At 44.9% G+C, this 23,247-nt stretch overlaps 1 protein-coding gene across 3 annotated transcripts in view; it reads left to right on the top strand.

Moving 5' to 3' along the window:
* The window catches only part of LOC144152136 (putative phosphorylase b kinase regulatory subunit alpha), a 113,949-nt gene extending 91,197 nt beyond the window's left edge, over window positions 1-22,752 (top strand). For all 3 annotated transcript variants that reach the window (XM_077683352.1, XM_077683358.1, XM_077683367.1), the window contains 9 exons: window positions 2,786-2,862; window positions 3,734-3,812; window positions 7,266-7,395; window positions 7,473-7,571; window positions 7,682-7,725; window positions 13,574-13,738; window positions 13,873-13,926; window positions 19,344-19,547; window positions 19,747-22,752. In XM_077683352.1, coding sequence (XP_077539478.1) covers window positions 2,786-2,862; window positions 3,734-3,812; window positions 7,266-7,395; window positions 7,473-7,571; window positions 7,682-7,725; window positions 13,574-13,738; window positions 13,873-13,926; window positions 19,344-19,547; window positions 19,747-19,950 — 1,056 coding nt within the window. In that variant the 3' untranslated portion in view covers window positions 19,951-22,752. The remainder of the gene's footprint in view (window positions 1-2,785; window positions 2,863-3,733; window positions 3,813-7,265; window positions 7,396-7,472; window positions 7,572-7,681; window positions 7,726-13,573; window positions 13,739-13,872; window positions 13,927-19,343; window positions 19,548-19,746) is intronic.
* Window positions 22,753-23,247: the final 495 nt, after the last annotated feature.

Genomic DNA, 23,247 nt, shown 5'->3' with positions numbered 1-23,247 from the left:
CGTTCCTTTAAGCAGAAAACAATAAATTTCTTTTTAACTTGCGGTAATCGGTTGCCTTGAGACAAATTGCAAGCTATTTCTGTTCGCAAGCGCTTATTCATTTGTGGCTTGTTTGGTTTTAATCGGGGAGATCGGGTATTTGCGATAGCTTTTTTTTTAGTTAAATAAGGGAGCTCTGGCTACGTCGCTTGTAGTATTAGCATGATGGGGCTTGGCTGCAAGATTGGTGCGTGACGACCAAGCCTTATCAACGCCAGAATGCTAGCGGCGCATGCCATTTGATTCGTTGCTACCGTGGCTTGCGTAGGGGAGACCGAGGTTTTACGATTGCTTTTCTTGACTCAAATAAGGAGGCTGTGGTTACATCGCTTGTAGCACTAGCATTATTGTCCTCGGCTCCAAGATTGGTGCACAAGAAACAAGCGTTACCACTGCCCAAATCTCTCAAATACGACCAAAACAAAGCACACCCGACACTATTCGTGGGCAGCCTCAGTGAGTATACCCAATTCTTCGTGGGCGCCGCCTCTGGTCGAGCGGTTGAGTGCCGGAGTGGCGTGGTCGAGCGGTTGAGTGCCGGACTTTTGTTTTGAAAGACCGTGGTTCGAATCCTAGATCCTAGCAAAGCCTTGGTGATTTTTTTTTTTTTTTTGCAGTGAAGGTTTGATGAGTTTTTTTAAACGGGGTACAGACAGGGTGCCTGAGTACCTTGCCTTTAATCTACAAATGACATTCAACGGTAGCCTCAGTATCAAAGCAGCGCTGAAATTTGTTTTGCTTATACTTTGAATTCATGAACGTGCAGTTGGTACATAACATGAAGGTTAAATCATAACATGAAGGTTATACATGAAGGTACATAACATGAAGGTTAAAGCAAGTAAAGAAGTTGTGCGAAGTGCGTCTTCGTTTATCATCCTATCTTATTTTGTTCAGATTTGACCATGCTGACTCGAGATGCATTTCGCAGCATTTCAATATTTGCCCGCCAACATAATTAGCAATAAAGATGCCAAGTGATTTTTTTTTTTGGCTAAAGCTAGGGTCTTGATAATTGCAGTTCAAGAATCGACAATAACTGTTCATAAACGACTTCAACAGGATGGCATACGTGCCCAGCAATGCCCGCCGATGCAGCGACTGGCGCGCGATTTCGCCGGTCTCATGCAGTTATTCGCCCTCTCCTGCGTGTCGACGCGCTGCCGCCGAACGACGCTGACGCTTGCGCGACGTGAGAAAACGCCGAAAGTACGCTGTATGTGGTTGGGCCTTAAGAGCATCTGGGGAAAATGACTATTTACGCTGCCAAAGGTGTGGAGCAGCTTGAGAAAGTTCTTTTGTATTGTGGTGGGACTTGCAAACAAGTGCATTAAAAATTTGACATTTGCCTTTTCCTAGTGCCAATTTGCATTTCAGTGCCCTGCATAAATTGGGCAGCTGCTTGTGACGCGGTGACCAGGGAAAAAACAACTTGTTACCATGCAGCTGGCAGCAGAGAACCACTAAGTTGCTCGTTATGCTGTGATTCTGAGCTTTTCGCCAATCTCTGCGCTACGTACTTTTTAAATGCACTAAAGTGTGTACTAATGCAAATGCAAGTAAAGTGCCATCAGGTTGAAGTCACCACTGTGACTGATGTGCACAGGAAGTGGATGTGAGAAAAGCACCGGGGGCCGGAAAGGAAACCTGTAGAAATGTTTTTTCTTCCCCCCTCCTCTAGTGTGTATATAAGTTGTTCTAGGCAACATACTACTTGGCTGTCTAATTCAGAACTGTACAAGAAGTGGCCTTGCACAATGTAGGGGAGACGGGTGAACCCCCACTCCCGTTTTCCTAAAGACTCGCAACCCTATGCATGCATGCAAATATATAAATCCTGATGTAGGAAAGGCTGGCACTCCTTTGGAGTGTTGCAGAACCCCTCCCGAAATTAAATCCTGGCTACGGTAGTGGCAACTAGTGCGCTGTTACGTAGCTACATGGCTAGCTGACAGCTCATCATTAATATCTGCATATAACATCCTGGGCAGTAGTCATCAGTCATTTTTTATCAGTGTGTTATCTGCATGTTAGCATTCAAGTGATGCGATAAAACGGAACTAGAGGCCCCACTATTTATTTCCCAGTCATGTGTCTTATCGACCCGCTGCGGTGGCTCAGTGGCTAAGGCGTTGCGCTGCTGAGCACGAGGTCGCGGGTTCGCTTCCCCGGCCGCGGCGGCCGCTTTTCTGATGGAGGCGAAAAGCAAGAACGCCTGTGTGTACGAGATTTCGGTGCACGTTAAACATCCCCAGGTGGTCAAAATTAATCCGGAGCCCTCCACTACGGCGCGCCTCATCGCCTGCGTTGCGTCGGCGCGTTAAACCCTACAGTCAAGTCAATCCTTGGCAGTGGTACTTCCCTTGGGTAGTGATAGTTCCCTCACTCAAGTGCAACTTTATGTGAGGGTGGCAACCTTTTCAGCATGAGAGGGCAGACGTCTTATTGCAGAAGGCATGTTCACAAACCTTAGTGCCTCCGGCATCTGGCACTTGCTCTGTCAGGCACATTTCTGCGTGTGTTGTCAACGTCACTTGAGACCAGGGTGCAGTTTAAAAATTGTTCCACTGGTGCATGCAGGTTTAGTTTGTGAGAAAAAAAGAAAAGAATATTCTGGTTGTCTTCAGAGCCATTTAAATGTGGGCTCATTTTCAGGGCTGCTGCAAAATCGTGCTGTGCCTTTCACTGGCAGGGAAAACCGTCTGTGCTGCGCCAAAGGGGTGCACCATGCCTTTGTCTCTTACAGGCGGTGACAGACCTGCTGGTGAGGCAGAAGCAGGTGACAATAGGCATGCCACCAATGAACGAGTACACCATCACAAGGCAAGATGCCTCCTGCGTTCTAATCGCCTATTCTCGCTGTTCCCTCCTCCACTTTTGTTTGGTAGAAGTGCTATGCAGGGTACTTTCTGGCTAGATTGGCCAGCTATATACCTATGCTGACATTTAAGACTAGCTGGTAAAGGAGTGGGTTAAAAAAAAAAGACAACTCACTTTTACAGTTTAGTTTTATGTTATGCACATCTGTTTTAACTGTACATCATCATTTTGTATTGTTGATTTGGCTATGAATGCAGCTGTCCACAGGGCCGGTTATGCAGGCAGTTTGATAAGCCACATTATTTTTCTCAATTTTTGTTTTCCAGTTCTATAATAAATGTTGGAGGAGAGTTGCATCATTAGCATCGTTGACTGTATAGGCCTATTCAATTAACCTTTTCACTGCACTGCGATAAATGCCATTCTTCATTCTTTGCAATTTTAGTCTGTACTGGCATGTGTTGCGCTGGCAGTATACTGTGTGCCATTCACTTGACATATGCTGCTGTGAAAATTACTTTGGTAGTAAAATGGCGCCCTGATTTAGGGCCTTTTTTGTTGTTATTGTTCTAATTATAAATCAACTTTTTGCAGTAGTTTTTTTAATATCTTTCATTGTGTTCAGTGAAGAATTGAGGAGGCCAAGGTGCACACATTCATGAAATTAGATTTGATTTTGAGGAGAAAAAAATTGGCTGGCAAAGCTGACGCATAACTCAAAATAAATTATTCCGGGACTGTGCCACAGAGGCAGGACTGGAGAGACCTCGTGTGTGTTGCTTTTGTCTTGCGCAGCATGTTTCATGTCTCGCAGCAATGTTGTCACCACGTGCCGGTAGAAGCGGGGACTAACACGTTTTTGTGGTGTTTGTAGGCCGCAGCCGGTGAAACAGCTTCGTATTATCATTTACAAAGCCCATGGTGCTGATAAAAGTGCGGCTATGTTGACCCAAGTAAGGCATCCGGTTCCCTCGGGCGCATGAGGGGGCTCCTGCACCACTCTGTCGAGCAGCATGGCATGGTGTTGTACTCACCCCCTCCACCCTCTGCACTGCTCACCCAGCACTGTTCACCTAGCCACTGGATGACGTGCTGCATGCCTGTGCGTCGCCCAATCTATTTCTTCGCACCAGCAAGGTCCTCTTGCAAAGGAATGTGCATTGGTGAACGGGAAGGGAACCTGGTTCAAGTTACTGAAGCTACTAAACACTAAGGTGTGTGGAGCAAACCCCCATCCCAACTCAGCTCAGGTGCCCTCCTGCCTGCTGCACCACTTGTACTGCCACCAATGACTGTGTCGTGTGACATGTTGCTGTAGCTCCGACCACGGTTTTGTGTTTGTAGCCTGACACGCCATCCACCCGTTTCATGGATGATGGCCAATAGGGTGCGGGTCAGGGTGGCCTACAGAGAGGAAGAATGCGCGCGCACTCTTTGTCAGTCAGCTCGTCACTGACGTGAGGGGATGTCCGTTCCATGTCACTTGATAGCCTACCTGCTCTCTCCCTTCTCATTTTATTGGCCTGGTTGTGGAAGAGCAGAAAGGGTGAAGTGGTTCAAGGAGAAACCCGCAGAATGAATGAGAAGTTTTCTCCTGCAGTGAGGGAAAGTCGAAGTCCCAGCTTCCAAATTTAGCTTCAATGTGAAGCTTCCTCGTGCACCTCGTTGAGAGCCAGAGCAGTTACCCTTTGGCAAAAACTGTTTAATTGCTATGGTGTTTAGAACCGATGGTCCTTCCCAAGAGTAGACTTTTTTCTTTCTTTTTTTTTACATTTTATTTATTAGACTACATGGGAAAAGGCCAGGATTTATCACTGCACATGAAAGCTTAGAGTAGCCAAGTTTTTAATTGGTGACCAAAGTTACAATGGCATCCAAAATTGAAGTCAAAATTGGAGCTATTTGTTGTATTGAAATGGCTCATAAGCGGCTAGTGCACATGATGAAGTGACTCTTTGTGATAAGTGGATAGAGGCCATGTTTATAACAATAAGTTTTAACAAAGTAATTTCAGTTCCTTCTCCAAGTTTGTTGTAATGAGATATTACCGTAAAGTTCTGAAAGAACGCCCTCCCCCGAAACATTGCCCACCTCCCTTTAGGGGTGAAATATTCAATTTACTAAAAGTCCCCAAAGATTGCCCACCTCCTTAATCGAGGACTTTGGTGCTAACAAGTGAACAAAATAAGCGCGAATCATCTGTTCATGTGTTGACGCGAACACTTATTTGTCCTTTCCGTAGTTGACCTGAAAGTTCGCCCACCTGATATTTTTTTCTTGATACCTGCGCAGTTTTGGTTGGCAGTGCAGCCACTTTTTTGTAGTTTTTCACACCTGACCCAAGAGTTTGTCCATTTCGTATTTTATACTTGATGTCTCTCTATTTTGGGTGGGCGTTCTTTCGGAACTTTACGGTACTGTATTTACAATGGAACAACAGTGAGAGTTTAGAAATTTCTTATGAAATAGTTTTGTTTGTTCAGCAAGAACCAACCTGCAGCAATTTGATCTGGGATGGACAAAAACATGGAATTTTGACTTATCTTTGCCTGCCCTTGGCGTACTGATCTACTGAGTGCGCTACACTTTTCACTGTTATAACATGCAAAGTGCACAATGGAGTCTGTGTTTTTTTTTTTTTTACGTTTTTTTTAACTTTGGCACATTGAAACTTGGCTGCCAACAGATGATTTGGAATAGTGCACACTTGGTAGTGACCGTTTTCATATTATTAATGCTTTCTTATTTTAAATATGTCTGGAGCTACCTACTTAATACCACTGAGGCCTCTGGTGACTGGATTGAGATGGTTTGGGAAAATGGGAGGTTTTTGCATTCTGACCAAACCTAAAAAGTTTACGACAATGAAGTTTTGCTTAAAACCATCAACACTTTAAATTTTAAACATGCATCAAGATGTGGCTGTGGCGTTTCCAGCAGTGGAAACATGCATGAAGCATGTCTTCTTGGGAGTGGCGGCCAGATGTGTTCTGCAGCTACTGAAGTAGCCCCGAGTGTTTAGGAAGCATAGAACCACTTTGGACTACTGGCCTGGTTAGCTGCAGGTTTGGAAAACCTGCAGGTATATATTTCTAGTTGGTGTTTGTAAGAGTTCATAAAGTTTGCAGTATTTATAGGTTTGTAAAAACTAGTTGCTTATAGGTGTTTGGGAAGGGGGAGCTATAATTTATAAAACGGAATATCAAGTTGCATGTTTTCAGTGCATTTAGTTTTCTGCATCGATTTTGTAGAAATTCCCTTGCCTAGCCTACTTGCAACTGTCTCTAACTTGTCATTTTTCACCAGTGCTTGTTTCAAGAACTGCAAACTTTGTAGTGCATGTATTGATGCATGCATTTAAATTGCCCGCACTTATCTGACATTTTCAGGAGTATTTCAGAAGTAATACATTACTTTGCTTACTACACTGCATGGCTGCAATAGTCTTAAAAGTGCTGTTCTCTTGTGCCGAAGTTGGTGGAAGTCTTCTGCTGTTACACGCATTCTGCACGGAATATTGCTTGAATTTTCCATTTGCGATTTATTTCATTTATTTATAAAAATGCACCAATGAATAACATAGTGCCTTTGACGTGGCGCAGTAAGCAGCAAGTAAGCAGGAAAAAAAAATAAAGAAGCAGAATACTAAGTGCGAGGAAAAGAAAAAGAAGGCAGTCAAAACTTGCCTGATAATTCAATTTCCTATATCTCATCTGGGCTGATTGCAGTTCTGTCATATTGAAAATTACTGTCTGATTTTAAGCGAGTTTTTAATGTTTTAATGTGCGGAGTCTCCTATGTGCAAAATATTTTTATTATGTACATCGTGCTGTGCTGTGCATAGGACCCATAAAGCTAAAAGTGGCTGAAAGAGTGGTGCATTTTTATGTATCTTACAGTGGGGTATGTGGGGCTTCAAAGCCACATTTAGTCCTGGACACGCTGTTTAAAGTTATCTCCTCTTTCCTGCGTGCTTGAACTGTCACGTATTATGTGAGCTGTTTCACCTGAGTGGGACGCCAAGTCGTATAGAATAGAAAATGCCAGTTTTACGGCACCAAAGTACCTTGTAACACTTTTCATTTATCAATTACTTTGCTGCTCTAAAGTTGAGTGTTTTTTTTTGTTTACTTTTAAATTTTAGCCCTATGCACAGTGGCTGCTTAATTGTCCTTCTACCATATATGTTTTGTCTGTGTGTACATGAAATCCTAGCTGTATTGCTGCCCCTTATGGTGAAGCTGTGTTAGGCACACTATGTTTCGGTGCTGCAGACTAGTCATACACTTTAGGCAATAAGAGCCAGTAGATTACTTTACAATGGCAGCCCAAGAAAGGAAGGCGGCACAGTGCACGGCGCCCAATTGCAAGAGGAACTTGGCATGGCCCCGTTTTTATTTTTGCAGGAACTGCTCGTGTACTTGTCCATGTTCATTCGCACAGAGCCGGAGCTCTTTCAGGAAATGTTGAGGCTGCGCGTGGGGCTCATCATCCAGGTCATGGTCTCCGAGCTGGGCCGCTCCCTCCAGTGCTCAGGTAGGGGGGCGGCCTGGTCGAGCAGCAGAGCATGCTGTGCCTCTGCCGACGCCTGCAGCCGGCCTCGTGTTTTTCAGCTGACGAGGCGTCTGAGTACCTCCTCAACATGCGGCCGTTTGAGATGAAAATGCTGTTGCGACAAATACTGAGCGGCAAGGAGTTTGTGATATGCAACAGTGAGTATGGGGCAGGCATTGTGTGTATGTGCGTGTCGGGCAAAACTGACAAGTCTCATCTCTGGGGATGATGGATAAATCCTAATTTCAACTTGTCGTGTTTCTTGTAGGTAGTGAAGGTGTCGTTTCTGTGCAAGCCAGCAAAATGAATAAGGTACGCCTTTCTTTTGTTTTTTTTTAAACCATATCGAAACAACAGGCAGCTTTAGCAAATTGTGAACAATTTCGTCAAGACGCAATTGATGGCAACCACGCTGGGCAGAGTGCCAGTTTCAAGCCACAGTTTATTGGAGTGTATAAAATGTCCATTGTGGGCTTGTAAGCCAGACTTGGGGTAACTGGCAGTGTGCATGCTATTCTGTCCTTTGGGGTGGGGATGCATTTGAATTCCAAACTGGCTGTGCTGCCTAGCATGCAACAAGGTGGTGAGTGACTCGCCATGTGGGGCAGGAGCCTGCCAAGTGTAAGAAAGTCACCACCACAGGAGTGACAATAGCTGCAAACTGTCACCAACGTTTGCACCTGCCTAACCTTTGCAGCTTTGATGACCAGTCTTGTTTGTCCAGATATGTTGCTCTGGCGTGTAATGTTTTAAAAATTTCTTGTCAACTGTGCACTGTTCTTATGGAGATTATTGTGCTGCGAGTACCCATAACAACAACACGCAGATTCTCATTCTAAATTGTATTTTGTTAGATAGCTGCATGAAGGGAAAAGGAAAACAGTAATTCTAGTGGTGGTTTAGAGTAAAAAATTACCATATTTACTCGCGTAATCCTTGCACTTTTTTTCCAGAAAAGTGTGGAGTTGGGGGTTGCAAGAATTATGTGGGGAAAAAAAATTTCGAGTGGTAAAAACGAGCTTAAGTTAGATTTGAATAGGTATTATACAAAACCAAGACATTTCCAAGGAGGACTTACCCTTGTAATAAAAGTACAGTACGCGTCAGGCTTGTCTAGGGCAAGTGAGCACACGGCTTCAGAGCGTGTTGGCGACATCTGCTTATAGCGGCTGGTTTGGAGATAGCTTGCCATTGCGCATGCGCAGATCTCGGACAGGGTCAGGCCGGTCATCTTTTCGCACGTTCCACTCTAATTTGCAGACGCCACCATCCTCGAGGGACGCTTGGGGTAATGAACCGGAGTATAGGGGGGTAATGAACGGATAACAAATTATCATGCAGAATTGAACGTTAAGTGCTCAACGTGTTCAGGAAGTTTACGCTTCCTTGCTCCCTGGTAACACATTTTTGCCAAGAAAAAAAGAAAAGTGCAAAAATTTTCTTCACAAGGCAAGTTGTTTTTATGGCCTTACGAACATCATTTATTATCGTGCCAATACGGCTCTCGCAGACCTCAAATCACAACATACTGTGTGGCAAACCACGCGTTGGGGCCGTGGTGCTCTTAAATCAATGGCCAAAACTGGGAAAAAAAATTGGTGCAACTTGCACTGGTGGTGCAAGGCTGGAGAAATAGCAAAGCGGCGGCCCCTCTCCCTTCGTCGGAGACCCGGCAGTTGCACCTAACATTTATTTCCGAGCTTGCCGCTGAAAGTTCTCCATGACTGGCAGGCCCGGATCGTTTTGTCCGCAGCCTTTCACATCGCTCCCAAAGTGGACCGCATTAGCACGTGCTAGAACCCGCGGCAACTGGTGTTGAGAACTTGGCGTCCGTAGCGTGAACTGTGCTCCCCACTTGTTAATACCTTGCACGCAGTGAGTGCCTTCATTCTACGCGAAAAGTTAAACCTCGATTGTATTTTTCTAACAGCGGAGCTGTTTAAGCTGGAGCTTCGTACGGTGGCATTAACAAAAGAAAAACTGCACTTCCTGTAAAGGGTACACCACCACAGATAGGGTATTATAACAATGAAGCCGGCTTGTGTGCCTGCTCGAGTGTGAGCACAAGGGGTATATGCATATGCCCCTTGCTATACCATCTCAAAGGTACTAGTCTTTCTTGGGCGACAAAAATGCAAATAAAAAATTGCCACAGCTTGCACCAGTGGTGCAAGGCTGGAGAAGCAGCGGAGCTGGGGGTTGACCTAGCTTCTGCCCCCTGGGATTTGCTGTCAGTGTGGGGGACTGACTGGAATGGCCTTTTCAAATCCGGCTAAACTTGGCCTCACCCTTCAACACTTATTCAGCCTGTCAAAACCCTAACAAAACTTAGCAAAGCCTAGTAAAACCTAGCTAAACTTAGTGAAACCGGAAGAAGCTGGGTCGACCCCCAGCTCCATAGTTTCTCCAGCCTTGCACTACTAGTACAAGCTGCGCCAATTTTTTTTATTTTGCGTGGCAGTGGACTTTGCTTGTGCAAATGTACTATCACAGTTGCCCCATCATGCTAAACAACCAAAATGATATGGATGTTTTGACCGGTACTCCATTCTGACGTGCATGCGATTCCGGGGTGCACCTTCCCGAAAAAGATTTGCACGTTAGAATCGAATAATTACACGCATTCCTCTATGTGCTCACGCATCGACATAACTTGGTGTAATCGACCATCGACATAACTTGGGAGTGCGCACTTCAGCGAACTTCAGCGTTCAGCATGTGCATTGTACCCGCCCTTTGTGCCGAAGTCTGTACGATCTACAGTGTAGACTATTTATAACGTAACCGCTTATAGTGCGGGACCGGATATAACGCGGGTTTTTGCGACCACCGGTTTGCCTCCCATAGAACTCAATGCATAAGCACACCGCTTAAGATGCGGTTGGCCGAAGCACAATACCGTTTATAGTGCGGTTTTTCGGCGGGTCTGCTGATCGACCGGCGCAGCTGGGGCATCGTTTTAGGGTAGCAGAAGAAAAAAGAAAGGATGAAATCGGCCATCTGACGCAGCGTGCACCCCTTGCCTTCCTCTAACGTAGACACCCAAAGAAAAAAAAATAGGCACCCTTTAGTTCGTGCGTACCTGATAACCACAACTGACCTTGATTGATGCATCTCGGAAGATAGCGACAGACTCCCCGTCCGCGCGCGGCAAGTTGATTTTATTAAGGGGGGACACTGGTCTTAAAACAACTTCTTTTATTTTCAAGTAAACTCTGTGAAACTTGTCAGTCTTGCTGCTTTTTTCCCACTGATTTCAAATATGCCAGTATTTTTTCAGTTGGTCAATTAGTTACCAAGATAATTAGAGATAATTAGCCATTTTGCCCCAACAATTAACAAAACAGTGTTGCTCACAAAACTGTAATCTTTATATTTTCCATTACTATGAACCCTGCTGAATGCAATCTTGGAAACAGTTTTTTGATGCACCGCTTGGAACTAATTTTACGGCTCATTAAACTTCGGTAGCACCAGTGGCAAGGAACCATTTTCAGTGCCCATTTCAAACACCGAAGTTTAATGAGCTGTAAAATTAGTTCCAAGTGATGCATCAAAAAACTGTTTCCAAGATTGCATTCAGCAGGGTTCATAGTAATGGAAAATATAAAGATTACAGTTTTGTGACCAACACTGTTTTGTTAATTGTGGGGGAAAAAATGGCTAATTATCTCTAATTATCTTGGGAACTAATTGACCAACTGAAAAAATACTGGCATATTTGAAATCAGTGGGAAAAAAGCAGCAAGACTGACAAGTTTCACAGAATTCACTTGAAAATTAAAAGAAATTGTTTTAAGACCAGTGTCCCCCCTTAATCGTGAACCGCATGGCCCGTTTTCGCGCACGAATCGTGCACATCGGCGTTGCGCATGAGTTTTTTTTTGTTTTGTTTTTTTCGTGCTCGTATCGACGATTCCGCGCTCGCGGTGGCTTCTTCGCGTGGCAGTGGGAGGAGCCTGACGACTTGCACCAATGGGGAGACGCGTACCTAATGGTGGGAGATTCGAAGCGCTCTGAGCCGGCTAGCCGCGCCAGAGATGTTTAGGCTTACCACCGCGGTACTTTTTGATGGGCGCTTTCACAAGCAGCGTGGATGGCAGTTTATATTCCACTTTTTGCCCACATTATTAGCTCTTTTCTTGCATGAGCATCTTCGCTAGCGCCCCGTGTGGCATTTCAGCGAGCGGTTAGAAGCGGTCGCTGGAACTTTCTGGAACTGCTTGCACCGCTTCACGGCCAGTGCCGACGCCATGTTGCCACCTTTTACCACAGAACAGGGAGGGCTTTTACCGCGCCGCCCACACCACACCAGTTGTATCCACGCTGGCGTGCACTGCACGTTTTCGCGATACCAAATCTACCACGCGGTTCACGCTTTAGAACGTTGTTGCAGATAAGCCACCGCTCTTTCCCTTTCCGAACATTCGAGCCACGCGAAGCCGAAGATTTCCACCACCAGTACGTTGCGCTGATAAGCAGCCGCCTTCGGCATCGTGAACACAAGGTGGGGTAAAAAAGAAAAAATCCCGCTGGCGTTTTTATCACGTCTTGTGGCATCTGTTCATAGACTCTAAAAACGCAGCCATGGTCTTTCAAAACAAACACAACGGAAGCTAAAGCCGCGCTCGCCGTTTGTGAGACTGCGCTTTTGCCCTGCAGCAGCGGCTGGTGTTAAAAATAATATGAAATATAGACCGTGCTTTCGTTTTTAAGTGCTGTGCGTTTGAGTGATGATAAATATAGGTTGACTTGAGAGATCGGTGGCGATGTGGTTGAATTCGCGCGTGTTTTGGTTATAGTGAGGTACCGCTTATAGTGCGGATTTTCGCGGCTCCCGCGACATACGTTATGAGCGGTCTACACTGTATAATAAATCTAATCCGCACAAACTACGAACTATAGATATCCATGCAGTGACCCTGCACTCATTGTGCGATGAAGCCAGTTTTGCCCATACAAGTGTCTGGCTAGTCAGCCCTTGGGGAAGGCAGAGAGAGCAGAGTACGCTGTATCCGCTGTGCGTTTCCACCTACATTGAAAGTGGGTTGGCGTGATAAAGAAAAAAAAGGTCCTGGTTGTATCATTCTTTGTTCGGATGCAACTTAATGGTCAAATATGAAAGGAAAGCTTTGATTGAAGCGGGTTGAGCAGTGTTAGGCCTAATCCGAACAGCATTCGGCATGGTCAAGGCTGTTCTTGTGGGATTGCTCGCCCTCATGCCGCTTGCCGTTGCGTACTTCTGCGCGCTTTTGTCGATTCGCAAGTACGTCTGTAATTATGGGACCATGTAGTTGGGCCTTTAGGACAATGCGGGGCGCACACATAATTCGTTACTTGCACGGATATTTGCCGATTTTTCGGAATTATCGGTCGTTCCCGAATATTTGGGAACTTCCGAATGTTTTTCTCGAATCGAATATGCTTCAAATAAGGAAAGTTTTTGATTCGTATTGTAAATTTCGATTACTCGCTCACCTGTACTAATAAGCTACTTTTCTAGGTTATGCCCGTGAGTGTACAGAAAAAGAATTAAAAGAAACTGTGGAGTAAAAATTGTCATAAATGCTCAGCTTCTGCTGTTGTTGTTTGTGCAAGTGTGAGCTCCTTTACACCTTGAGTCTGGTATGTGACTCTCAAAAGCCATAAAATCCACTGAGGACTGTAAAACACATTTTATCACAGAATGTGGTGTAGTCAAACCTCGCTATATGAACAGTGCAGATATTACAAAATAGTTTGATAAGCCAAAATTCAGTATAGAAAATTGCATTGCAAACTCCCCAAATAGCAACATGAATAATCACTGTAGTGCTCGTGGGCAAATAAATACACACTTGAGGCATTAACAGAAACATTTTATTCACTTATGCACACAAAAAAACTGCAGCAGCATAGCACGCTTCACGTCAAGAAGCCATTGAATACTTCATGAATGAACGGAAAGTCTTTCACATCTGTTGGACCTTTGGCCTTGGAAAAAATGGGAGGTGCTGTAAGCTGCAGCCTGGAGTTTTTGCCAGCATATCGTAGCTGTGGTCGGTCCATAGAAGGAACACTGACCTGGGAATAAAAGGCAGCATCTTTCATTTTTCCCCAGAGGGTTAATGTTCAGTAGCCACATGACGCGTGTGAGCCTTTGTTATTCCATTTTTTGCAGGATGCCCTGCAACATACCATGAGAGACAGCATTGCCACAGCAACAAGGAAGACAGACGAGTCGTTTGACCGCCAGGGCCAGTGGATTCGCAGGCGGAGACTGGATGGAGCGCTGAACAGGGTGCCCATGGGTTTCTATCCACGGGCCTGGAAGCTGCTCGAGAGGGTGAGCAGCATGTGCTGTTTCTTGCGCTTGCAGTGCTGCCTTTTTTTTTGTTTTAGTGAAATACGACATGAGCTTACGTTTTTTGTTGATGTTGGCACTGTCTAATGACGTTCAAAATGTTGTTATTCTTGCAGTGCGTTGGCCTCTCCATTGAAGGCAAAGTGCTGTCTCAGCATTTGACTCGGGAGGTATGTGCAAGTTACATTTTTGTGTTGTTTTGCTTTATTTTCTAAATGCTGCAGCCATATTTGAATGCCAAATTTGGGCTCCTGCATTCAAAAATCTTCTCAAGACTTGGTGGTTGTGTGTGTAGAATTTTGAAAAATAGTTGAAATTTTGACAAATGATCGTTGAGGGTGGGGCACTACTTTTGTGCTTTAAAATGACTGGCTGTGCACCTGCAACATTTCTGACCAACCTGAGGAGACATGTTCCAACCCTTTTTCTCTCTACCCAAATTAGGGCCAATAATGACATTGATGTGGGTAATGTGCCTTGTAAAAAGGGGGGAAGTGGCAGGTAAAACAGTGTAGCCTCTTTTTAAAGACTACAACACCAGACCTTTGCATTGTCTTGTGATTGGGAGAAAAATGGGAGTACTGAGCTATGCAGCATATAGTAATTCAGGGCCACTGTGTTTTGAAGTCATTCATTGTGTGCACATCTTATTGTCAAGGTTTCTTTTTGCTGTTGTTGAATGCTCTCTGTTTATGAAAAAAATGTCTCCCCCATTATGCTTTTTTTCTCGGTGGTTTAGACCAAATCTTAATGTGGGCACCATGGTTGCGTTCATTGAGGGAAAATGTCACATTTACGTTTTTTATACTTCGTGGCTCGCATCTAATTGAACCACGTGCCATTAGTTATGGCTTCAGCACATGTAAGTGCTCATTTTTGAAACAGTAGTTATTGCACAAAAATTAGATAATACAGGAAAAGTTAATTTTTTAATTAAAAAAGTATTTCTTTTCTACTTCTTTTTCTCATTGTGTGATGCATTAGCTTCTATTGCCGCAGCTACTGCTAATGCAGCTTGCCATGTTCAAAGCGCAACTAGTGAGCACATTTTCTTCTCCTCATCAAATGTTTACAGCGGGAATCTTATTTTCGTGGACACTCAGCACCCTTTGGGAGTCAAACCAACAACTGCACGCAAAAAAGCAACGTTCACTTATTAAAACCGTTTCAGAAAAGTTGCAGCATTTCTGGGCAAGCAAGACTTGTCTGTTGCGAATTTTGCACGAAACGCTGACTTGAAGCTTGGGAAGGGTTAATTAAGCTAGTTAATTTGGACTAATAGTTTCTTCATGCTTAAGAAGTAATGTACTGTAGTGCAGTGGCGTGAAGTGAAGTGCCTGTTTTGCAGTTCACTGCTTTTAAATGTGGTCCCTTTTTGTTGCATTACAATACGTTCGTTCCTCGGTGTTATAGGTTTGTTAGGAGAGAGAGAGAGAGAAAACTTTATTTTATACATTCTGGGTTACTGAGGTGTGGTGACCGACAGCTGTATCTTGCCGGTGACCTCGGCCGCTCGTTCCGTTAGATTCTTCTGAACCTGCAGGTCTGAGCTGCCCAGCGCCTCCTCCCAGTGCTCGCCAGTGGGTATTAAGGGAAAAGGGTCTTTGGGGCAATTCCACATAAGATGTGTGATGGTCTCGTGTGCACCACATGCAGGGCAATTGGGTGAGGGGTACACAGTAGGGTAAATTAAATTCAGCCTGGCTCGACATGACAAAGTGTTAGTTTGCATGAGGCGCCAGAGTCGCTCCTCGGCGTTAGTCAGTTCCGGGTGAGCAGGCGGGTATCGACGGCGGGTGAGGCGGTAATGCGCAGTGACATCGTGGAAGCTCAATAGGCTGTCGCGAGCCGACTGGGCTCCATGGAGGGGGACAAGAGTAGGTCCTGCTCGTTTGTTAGGAGTGCTAGGGGATTTTATGTGTGGTCACCACCCCTGGAGGGGTACAAATGAACGTGAAAAGGGGGGCCACAGATTATATTGAATCTAATGGGAGCAATGGTGTGTGAAAATAACTTTTCACCTGCTTGAGAAACCTGCACTATGGCACTGACAAGACTGCATGGAACAGCATTTCTTAGCAGTTTATAAGGAGCGAAACGTAATTAGGCGAGCTGTAATAAACTTTGAGAACAAATTAATTGTAGCGTCACAAAGCATTACCTCAATAGAAAGAATAGAAGTTGTTCAAGTGCTGTTCACTAGAGCTTCATTTAGGCTTGTTGGGGCTGGTGTGAGGCCCCCCAAAGGATTTAAGAGAAAACTCAGATTGTTACACACAGTGCCGCTTTTCCTGGCCCCTCTACTGCTATCCTGTGCACCAATGAGGCCTGTGGACCTCCAGGGGTCTGTGAGGCCACTTCAGGAAGCCTGCGAGTCTCTCTGCGACAGCCTCCTTTTGCCAAGCCTTGCTGCCACATAGTAGATGCTTTAAAGGTGGCTTTGTGCGCAACACTGCAATTGTGCGGGATAGCCAGACACACAAAGGGAGGGCATAGAAATAGGAGAATGGGCGACTTTAGCTGCGAGAGTAAATCATTTGACAATATGATACGTATCAACATCCACCCATCCCTTCTGCAAGCCCAGAAAGGGTCCCCAGTTTGGCCGTGGCTGAGAACCACTGCTGCACACAATTTCATTGCCTTGCTATGTAAGGTGGGACCATGCAGACAGCATGCAACTTGCTCGAATTATTCGTGCCGTGCCTTGCTGCACTACTGTCCAACTGGAAACAGTGCTGCCATTGCCTAGATGTTCACAACTAAAGGAGTTGGAAGTCAATTTGCTGCTTGGTTCAGCATATTATGAGGCACCAGCCAATATTGGGCACTCGGTAAGTTGGCGCCATGTCAGAAGGCACAGCACTATTGGCGGTGAGCGTGACCACGGGCGGCGCTGCGAAGCGTGTCTTCGTGACATCGGCTTATGGATTCTCACATTTGTCGTCTGCTTCAGTCGGGCTCGCTCAACTTTTGATGCTTGCCCGCACCAGATTTTGTTTATGTCAAACTTTTTATCATTATAAAAGACTTAATATCGCATACACTACCTCAAAGCATAATTTAAAGTATAGTTTTTGATACCACTCCGGAAGAAACATTGCCAGTGTTGCCCCATTGCTAGCGAAGCCAGTCCTGTGCAAAGCTCGAAGAGTCGGAGCTATGTGTCAGCTCCTGTATCCAGAAATCTTTCGAACAAAGGGAACAGTCAGCTGCTAATAACCGACAACAGCGAAAATGCAAGACCAAAAAAATTCCCAGGCCTTCGGGTTCGGGGCTGTCAGCTTTAGCAGAAGGCATTACGATTTTCGGTAATCGTATGCAAGGTTTTTGTAACCTTACCGAATGTTCGAAAGTATTGTATCACATCACTTAACGGTGTCATGGCATGAAAGTATGCCGACATTCACTATGGGCCGCAAAAAATGTAGGTTCAGTTCTAAATAATCTACTGTGTGTATAGGCGTGTGCTGGTTTTATACCAGGCTTCTAACCAGTAACGGAGCCTTATTGAGCAAAACGAGTCACGCGTACGGTAAAAATACCGTAACACTATGTTTGCTCAGACCTGGAGGCATAGTTCGTGACATTTCCTACAGCCATATCTTCACAATATTCAGATATGCGTTACAGTGAAACTGCACACAAGCGGAGGAGTTGGAAGAGGAGGAGAAAACTTCAACAGTGAAATCGAGCTGGTTAGTGGGCGGGGACCTCAGTCCAAGACCAGAGAGTAAGAGAAATTTCCTTCAATTTATAGAATGCCATCCCGAGTAGGTCAGAATTCGTTCTTTACGCCCGAAAGACTTGAAAAACAATAAAGAGCTGCTTGTACATATTCATCGGTTTCGATTCTTTTTGTATACTGGAAACCGGCACGTATACTATTTATTGCGTTCGTTAGCGAGTAAATCAAGCCTTCAACACTGTAATCATGTCATAACTGTTCGGGTTGAGATTGAGAGACTCTCAAAAATATTTTAGGGAAGCCTACGCATTTGGATACTTATCGAGGAGCTCCTAGCACTGAACCTCGCGAATAAGCTAGAAAGGATGAGTGACGAGTTACACACGATCATCTGACCGAGGCTGTGTAGAAAGTTCATCTCTCTCCTCGTGTGTTCCAGACTTGTGCGGGATACTGCTTGAAATTATTCAGAGGTGTCATAAGCTGGCAAAATAACTTAATTACTGAAAATACGCTTTTTAATGCCCTAAAGCATCAAAGCGGGTGGTTTCTAGCAGAGGCACTGTTTCCCCCTCACAAGCGGAGTGTAGCAGACGACAACGGCGTGAGTCCCTAAGCCGACGTCAGAGCCAGGGGGCGCCACTCAAACATCTCACTGCCAATAGGAAACAGAAGTTTGGCTCTCACCAGTGAAACCTAGTAAGACACTCATAGGGCACTGTACCTGTGTGCCGGTACAGCAGTGGGTTTTGTTTTTGTTTCAGACAATGAAGCTTTTGCTCAGGAGATCGTTAAGCTCGAATTCAGCCGCAAGGTTCCATCCACCTGATGCTTTGGGCAGCACTGCATCCGCAGTTCTGGACGACGAGCGCAATTTCGTAGCAAATGTGGCAAAATACCTAATCTTGTTCCAAGAGCCTCTTCACAGGTGGTGCCACATTTTCAGGCACTCAGCTGATGAATGGTTTTTCGCACAAGTTTTTGTAGCATCGACATTTGTTAATGACTGCGTGACTAGACAAGGACGCTATCTAGTCTTCCTTATTTTCTGTTGCTTTTACCATGCAGTGCCAGCCAGTCACAGTTTCCAGTCTGTGACATCACCAAGGAAATGCAGAGAAAGTCACTGGTGCACTGCTGCCCTTGTTTATGTGTTCTTATTTATCTAGCCTAATTAAACACAATTTACGTTCAATTTGGATCTTTGCTTTTGAATGGAGCAGTTGTATTGCTTGATTGTTACTTTAATGCTAATGTGCAATAGTTAAGTGTTGAAGTTTTTGGAGATCTGTTGCTTCTTCATTACCACGTGGTGCCAACCTGGCCACCTGTGCTCTGTGTTGGCCTCTCCTATGCGCTGCTACTACTGCCGCCCAGTTCGTGGTTTCCACCCGTTTGAAAATACAGCTGCAATATGGCCTTACTTGAACCAAGGCAGTGGTTGATATCACAGAGTGGCAATCCGCTTTCTGAACACTGCAGTAGTGGCACTTTCTGCGCTGAGCATCTGTGAACACTACCCATAAGCACTGCTTGAAAAAAGAAAAAAAAAAGCCCCCTGTTCGACATTATGCCTTGAAGGCACTGTCTCAGGCTTTCAAGCTTGAGCCCTCAGACTTTTTTTTTTATTAGACATTCCCTTGCATTTTTTTTCTTTAAATAAAAGCACTTGGGTATACTCTAGGCACAGAACGCAGGCTATTGCTGCGTTTAATTCGCGGTCTGCACCACTTCATAAGTGGACATACACTGCCTCAGTATGCTGGGGTGAATTTTGGGGGCTGAACAAGATTCTTTTTCAGAAGCAGCAAACAGAGTTCACCAGGCAGGGCATCAGAAGTGGCCACTTGTGCCGGAAGTTGTGAATCACATTGCTACTTCCCTGTTGTTCTTTTCCAGATGACACAAGGAGAGCTCAAGTTTGCGTTGGAGTTTGAGCATGTGCTGAACTGCATCCCGCAGCCAGAGTATCGTCAGCTGATGGTTGAAGCCATTATGGTGCTCACGCTCTTGGCTGAACACAATGTGGTCACGTTCATCAACAAGGTGATCAGCATCGATGGCCTGGTGCACCATGCCTACAAAATGTTCCTAGAAGACCAGGTGAGTAGGCCATTGCAAGCATGACCGCCAAAGGGGAGGCTTCATTCTGTGCGACGTCTTCCAGCCAAAAGCTAGAGTAAGGGGAACCACAGCACAAGGAACTGTTGTCGCATTCACTTATGTCCGTGTGCTCAGTAGTATTAAGAGGGGTAGCATGTGACAGAAGTTGGGTAACCTCCGGTGCATGTTCTTTTTGCAGAAGCAATGCAATGGAGATTCCACACTGTGTTGTGCCACGGATGGCATCAGCAGAAGTAGCTGCAACAGAGTGGCCAATCTATGCGAGCACTTCTACGACTCGGCACCCAGTGGTTGTTACGGTACCATGACCTACCTTATTAAAGCTGTGGCACAAACGGTCGAGGGTCTACCCAACACGAATCTTGACTGCGCTATTAGTTGAATCCTCGGCATATTCAAGCCTCCTGTGAGCATTGCCTGTTTTTAGAATGTAAATATCAGCGAAATTGCATTAATTATGATGGCTTCTGTCATAAGGCTGTCTCAGGTGTAAATTCTAATGCACAGAAATTTTGTTTGTAGTGTGCAGTTGTACTGAAAAACCGCCAATAAGGAGAGCTTATGGATTTTGCTTTGCCCAAATTTATTCCTGAAGTGAGACACGGCTGACTTGTTCAAGTTGTTACCTGCACGTGCCAGTCAGCAAATAAAGCCATAGGAATTCGGTAGTAACGTCAAGGTTCTTAATTGAGGTATGGTGAAGCCATTGTACTTAAGCAGTGCATTGTGCGATGTCCTATCAGTGTTCAATGTGCTCAGAACCTGCGTTGCAATGTACAGAATGTCTATTTATCTCAGATTTTTGCTCCAGTGCTTATTTACATGTTGATCTGATGGCATAGCTGCCTGCAAATGTGCATTTAACTTCTGCGTGAAACCACCTTATCTCTAGCGACATTTCTGTCATGTACGTTAGCACTGTAAAAACAATCTTGTCAGATTTGTACACTCATACCTCTGATTTAGTGACTGCCGTTGTGTTCTTGTTGCTTTTGTTTTTTTCGTCAGCAAAGTACAGTGCCACTTCTATCCTGGAGTGCTGGATTATAGTTCAGACACTCATAGATTATAGTTCAGACACTCAGACACTCAGTACACTCATACCTCTGATTTAGTGACTGCCGTTGTGTTCTTGTTGCTTTTGTTTTTTTCGTCAGCAAAGTACAGTGCCACTTCTATCCTGGAGTGCTGGATTATAGTTCAGAATGTGAGAAAAGTTCCTGTCAAAAACTTGAAGGTTTTGTGAACAAGTAAGCATTCATAGGGAAAGTCTGAGATTAACAGGTTGTATTTGTTCCTTAGGCACTTAGTGGCGTCATAGAATGTTTTCAAGGATTAGAAGATATACAGTAAAAGCTTGTTAATTCGAACTGCAAAAAGAGGCCACCTCAGTTCGCATTAATGCAAGTTCGAACTAGCGAAAGCGAAGAACAAAAGCCCAACGATGCGATTGGGTAGCAGTGGAGTGTGTCAGCAATTAATTGCTTGAGAAAGTCCTCGAGTGAAGCTTGCCTTTTATCCGTGAAGGTGAAAGCCAGCAGATTTTTCTCCAACAACTGAATGTAGCGAAAGGCCTCCCTTTTGTGTATACTCCAGAGCTGAAAACGAGAGTGGCGGCATTCCATGCCATCATCACTTACAAGCGATGGCCGCACCGGTGCTCCGTACGCCTCCTCCGCGTGGTCCCTGGCAGTGACAGGCTCTGCGAGTCTAGCCTCAGAAATGGTGTCGCCTGTCACCACGCCACACACCCTGAACTCGCGTCCACATCGACGTTGTCCGCAAAGAAACTTCTTCCAAAACAGCTGCCGTGAAAGTTTTCGACTGCTTTTAGCAGATTCATTTTCCATCTCCGTTTTTCTCTTCTTTCCAGAATCCACACAGCCTTGTGCGTAGACAGCGCATGCATTTCTCTGGCTGTGGGTCAGGCCCCAAGGTACCAGCACGGAGGCGCGTAGTTCGAATTATCCATGGCGGAGGCCACTCGCGTTCGAATTAACGGGCTTTATTATAAATAGACTTCTATGGGAGCTCGGCCGGACCAAATATCACACTTCAAATTATCCATAGATTCGAATTATTGAAGTTCAAATTAATGAGCGTTCACTGTAGGTGCTATTTTGAGGCAAGATGGCTTCTTTTGCGAGGTTGTTAAACATTCACTGGGCACTAATAATTTTCCTATGATAGGTATTGGGGAATAGATGTCTGGTTCAGTTTGCACATTAAAAAATGTTTTTATATTAAATACTTTAACGTTTAACTGTTGGCCGTACGTTGTGTAATATGCCATATCGCGAGCAGTCAGCCTATTATTGGAAGAATGTGTTTGCGTCTGCACGAGTGCTACCAGTTCATCCATGGGAAAAAAAAAAAGATACATCTCCAGACTGAATAAAATCTCTGCTAACATGAGCACCGCAACTTTTGTATTGTATAGATGAGTTTCGGCAACCTGTGCATTTAAGACTCATAGAGGTGTTTGTGCATTCATTTGTAGCCAACTTTAACAGGAACATGTTTGTGTGACCTGTGTTGTGCTTTTGGAGTGCACAGTCAAAATAACTGCTGAATTTACTTTTTGTAGCGTACCATAACTGGACTGCTTGTTCATGCATGTGGGCGTGCATGGAAACCGTTTATAGCTGTGTGCATTGGCATTCATGCAAAATGTTTCTACCTTTTAAGGAGTCAAGTGAAAAACTAGTGTGAAGCTTAAGTGTGCAGGTAACCTTCATGAAAAGCCAAGCAAGGCGTGAATTTTGGGCCAGCTTCCTCCTTGCTTGCTGTTATTTTTTTTCGATAGACAGTGAACACAACTTTGTTGAGTGCATAGTAAGTAGACTATTGTTCCGTTGCACATAAGTGTGTTTCTGAGATTAAATTTAATTGAATTTATTTTCTATCAAAAAGTTATGTATGTAAATGAACATTTCAGAAACCCAACTAAATTTTCAACCGCACTGTTCAAATCCTGGAGCTTTTTCACGTTACTTGTTTCCAGTGCGTGTGCAGTTTCATCCAGTTTCAATCACAGGCACGAGTCAACTTCTGTGCACTGAATCGCCGTTTTGCAATTGCATTGATTAGCACGATTGTCTCCTGTGGTAGCTCTGTACGTAACAGCAAGACCTGAATAAAAATATCCGGTGCACAATGACAAGGATGAGGCCGTGTTACTACAACAGCTGCTCAGGTACACTGCAAACCCATCAGTCTCTTTGGAGTGGGGCTGCACTTCTGCCCCTCATTCCTTACCCCCCACATTGGCGAGGAGTAGGACGACCGCGTCGAACGATCGTCTAACGAGAGCCATCTCCACAATCACCATCTGCCCGTGATTGAGGAGCAGCTGTGCCGATGCATTGTGATGACACTTTGTAGCGTGCTCCTACATGCCACGGTGGTCCGGCTGAAGACAACGAGGTGCCTTAGCATAAAACCTGTGCAAGGTTTTGGAATCGGCGGTGGTGAGGTTGAATGCCAGCAACGCACTGTCCCACTCCTGTCTAGCTGAGCAGGTCCTTTTATTTGTGAATACCAGGCACCATTGTCTGTCTGGATCTTCTATGCTACAACACCATATGCAGAGAAATTTTTACTTGGAGCCAAGACATCACATTCTAAGATGAAATGCTCCTCGTCAAGAACTTGCGTACCACTGGCATAAGCCTTCGAT

This window comes from Haemaphysalis longicornis, unplaced genomic scaffold (genome assembly GCF_048455015.1).
Source record: "Haemaphysalis longicornis isolate Haplotype H1 unplaced genomic scaffold, Haemaphysalis longicornis Haplotype H1 scaffold_1, whole genome shotgun sequence".
NCBI lineage: Eukaryota > Metazoa > Arthropoda > Arachnida > Ixodida > Ixodidae > Haemaphysalis > Haemaphysalis longicornis.
Note: the sequence above shows the minus strand (reverse complement) of the source record. Positions and strands in the feature narration are given on the sequence as shown.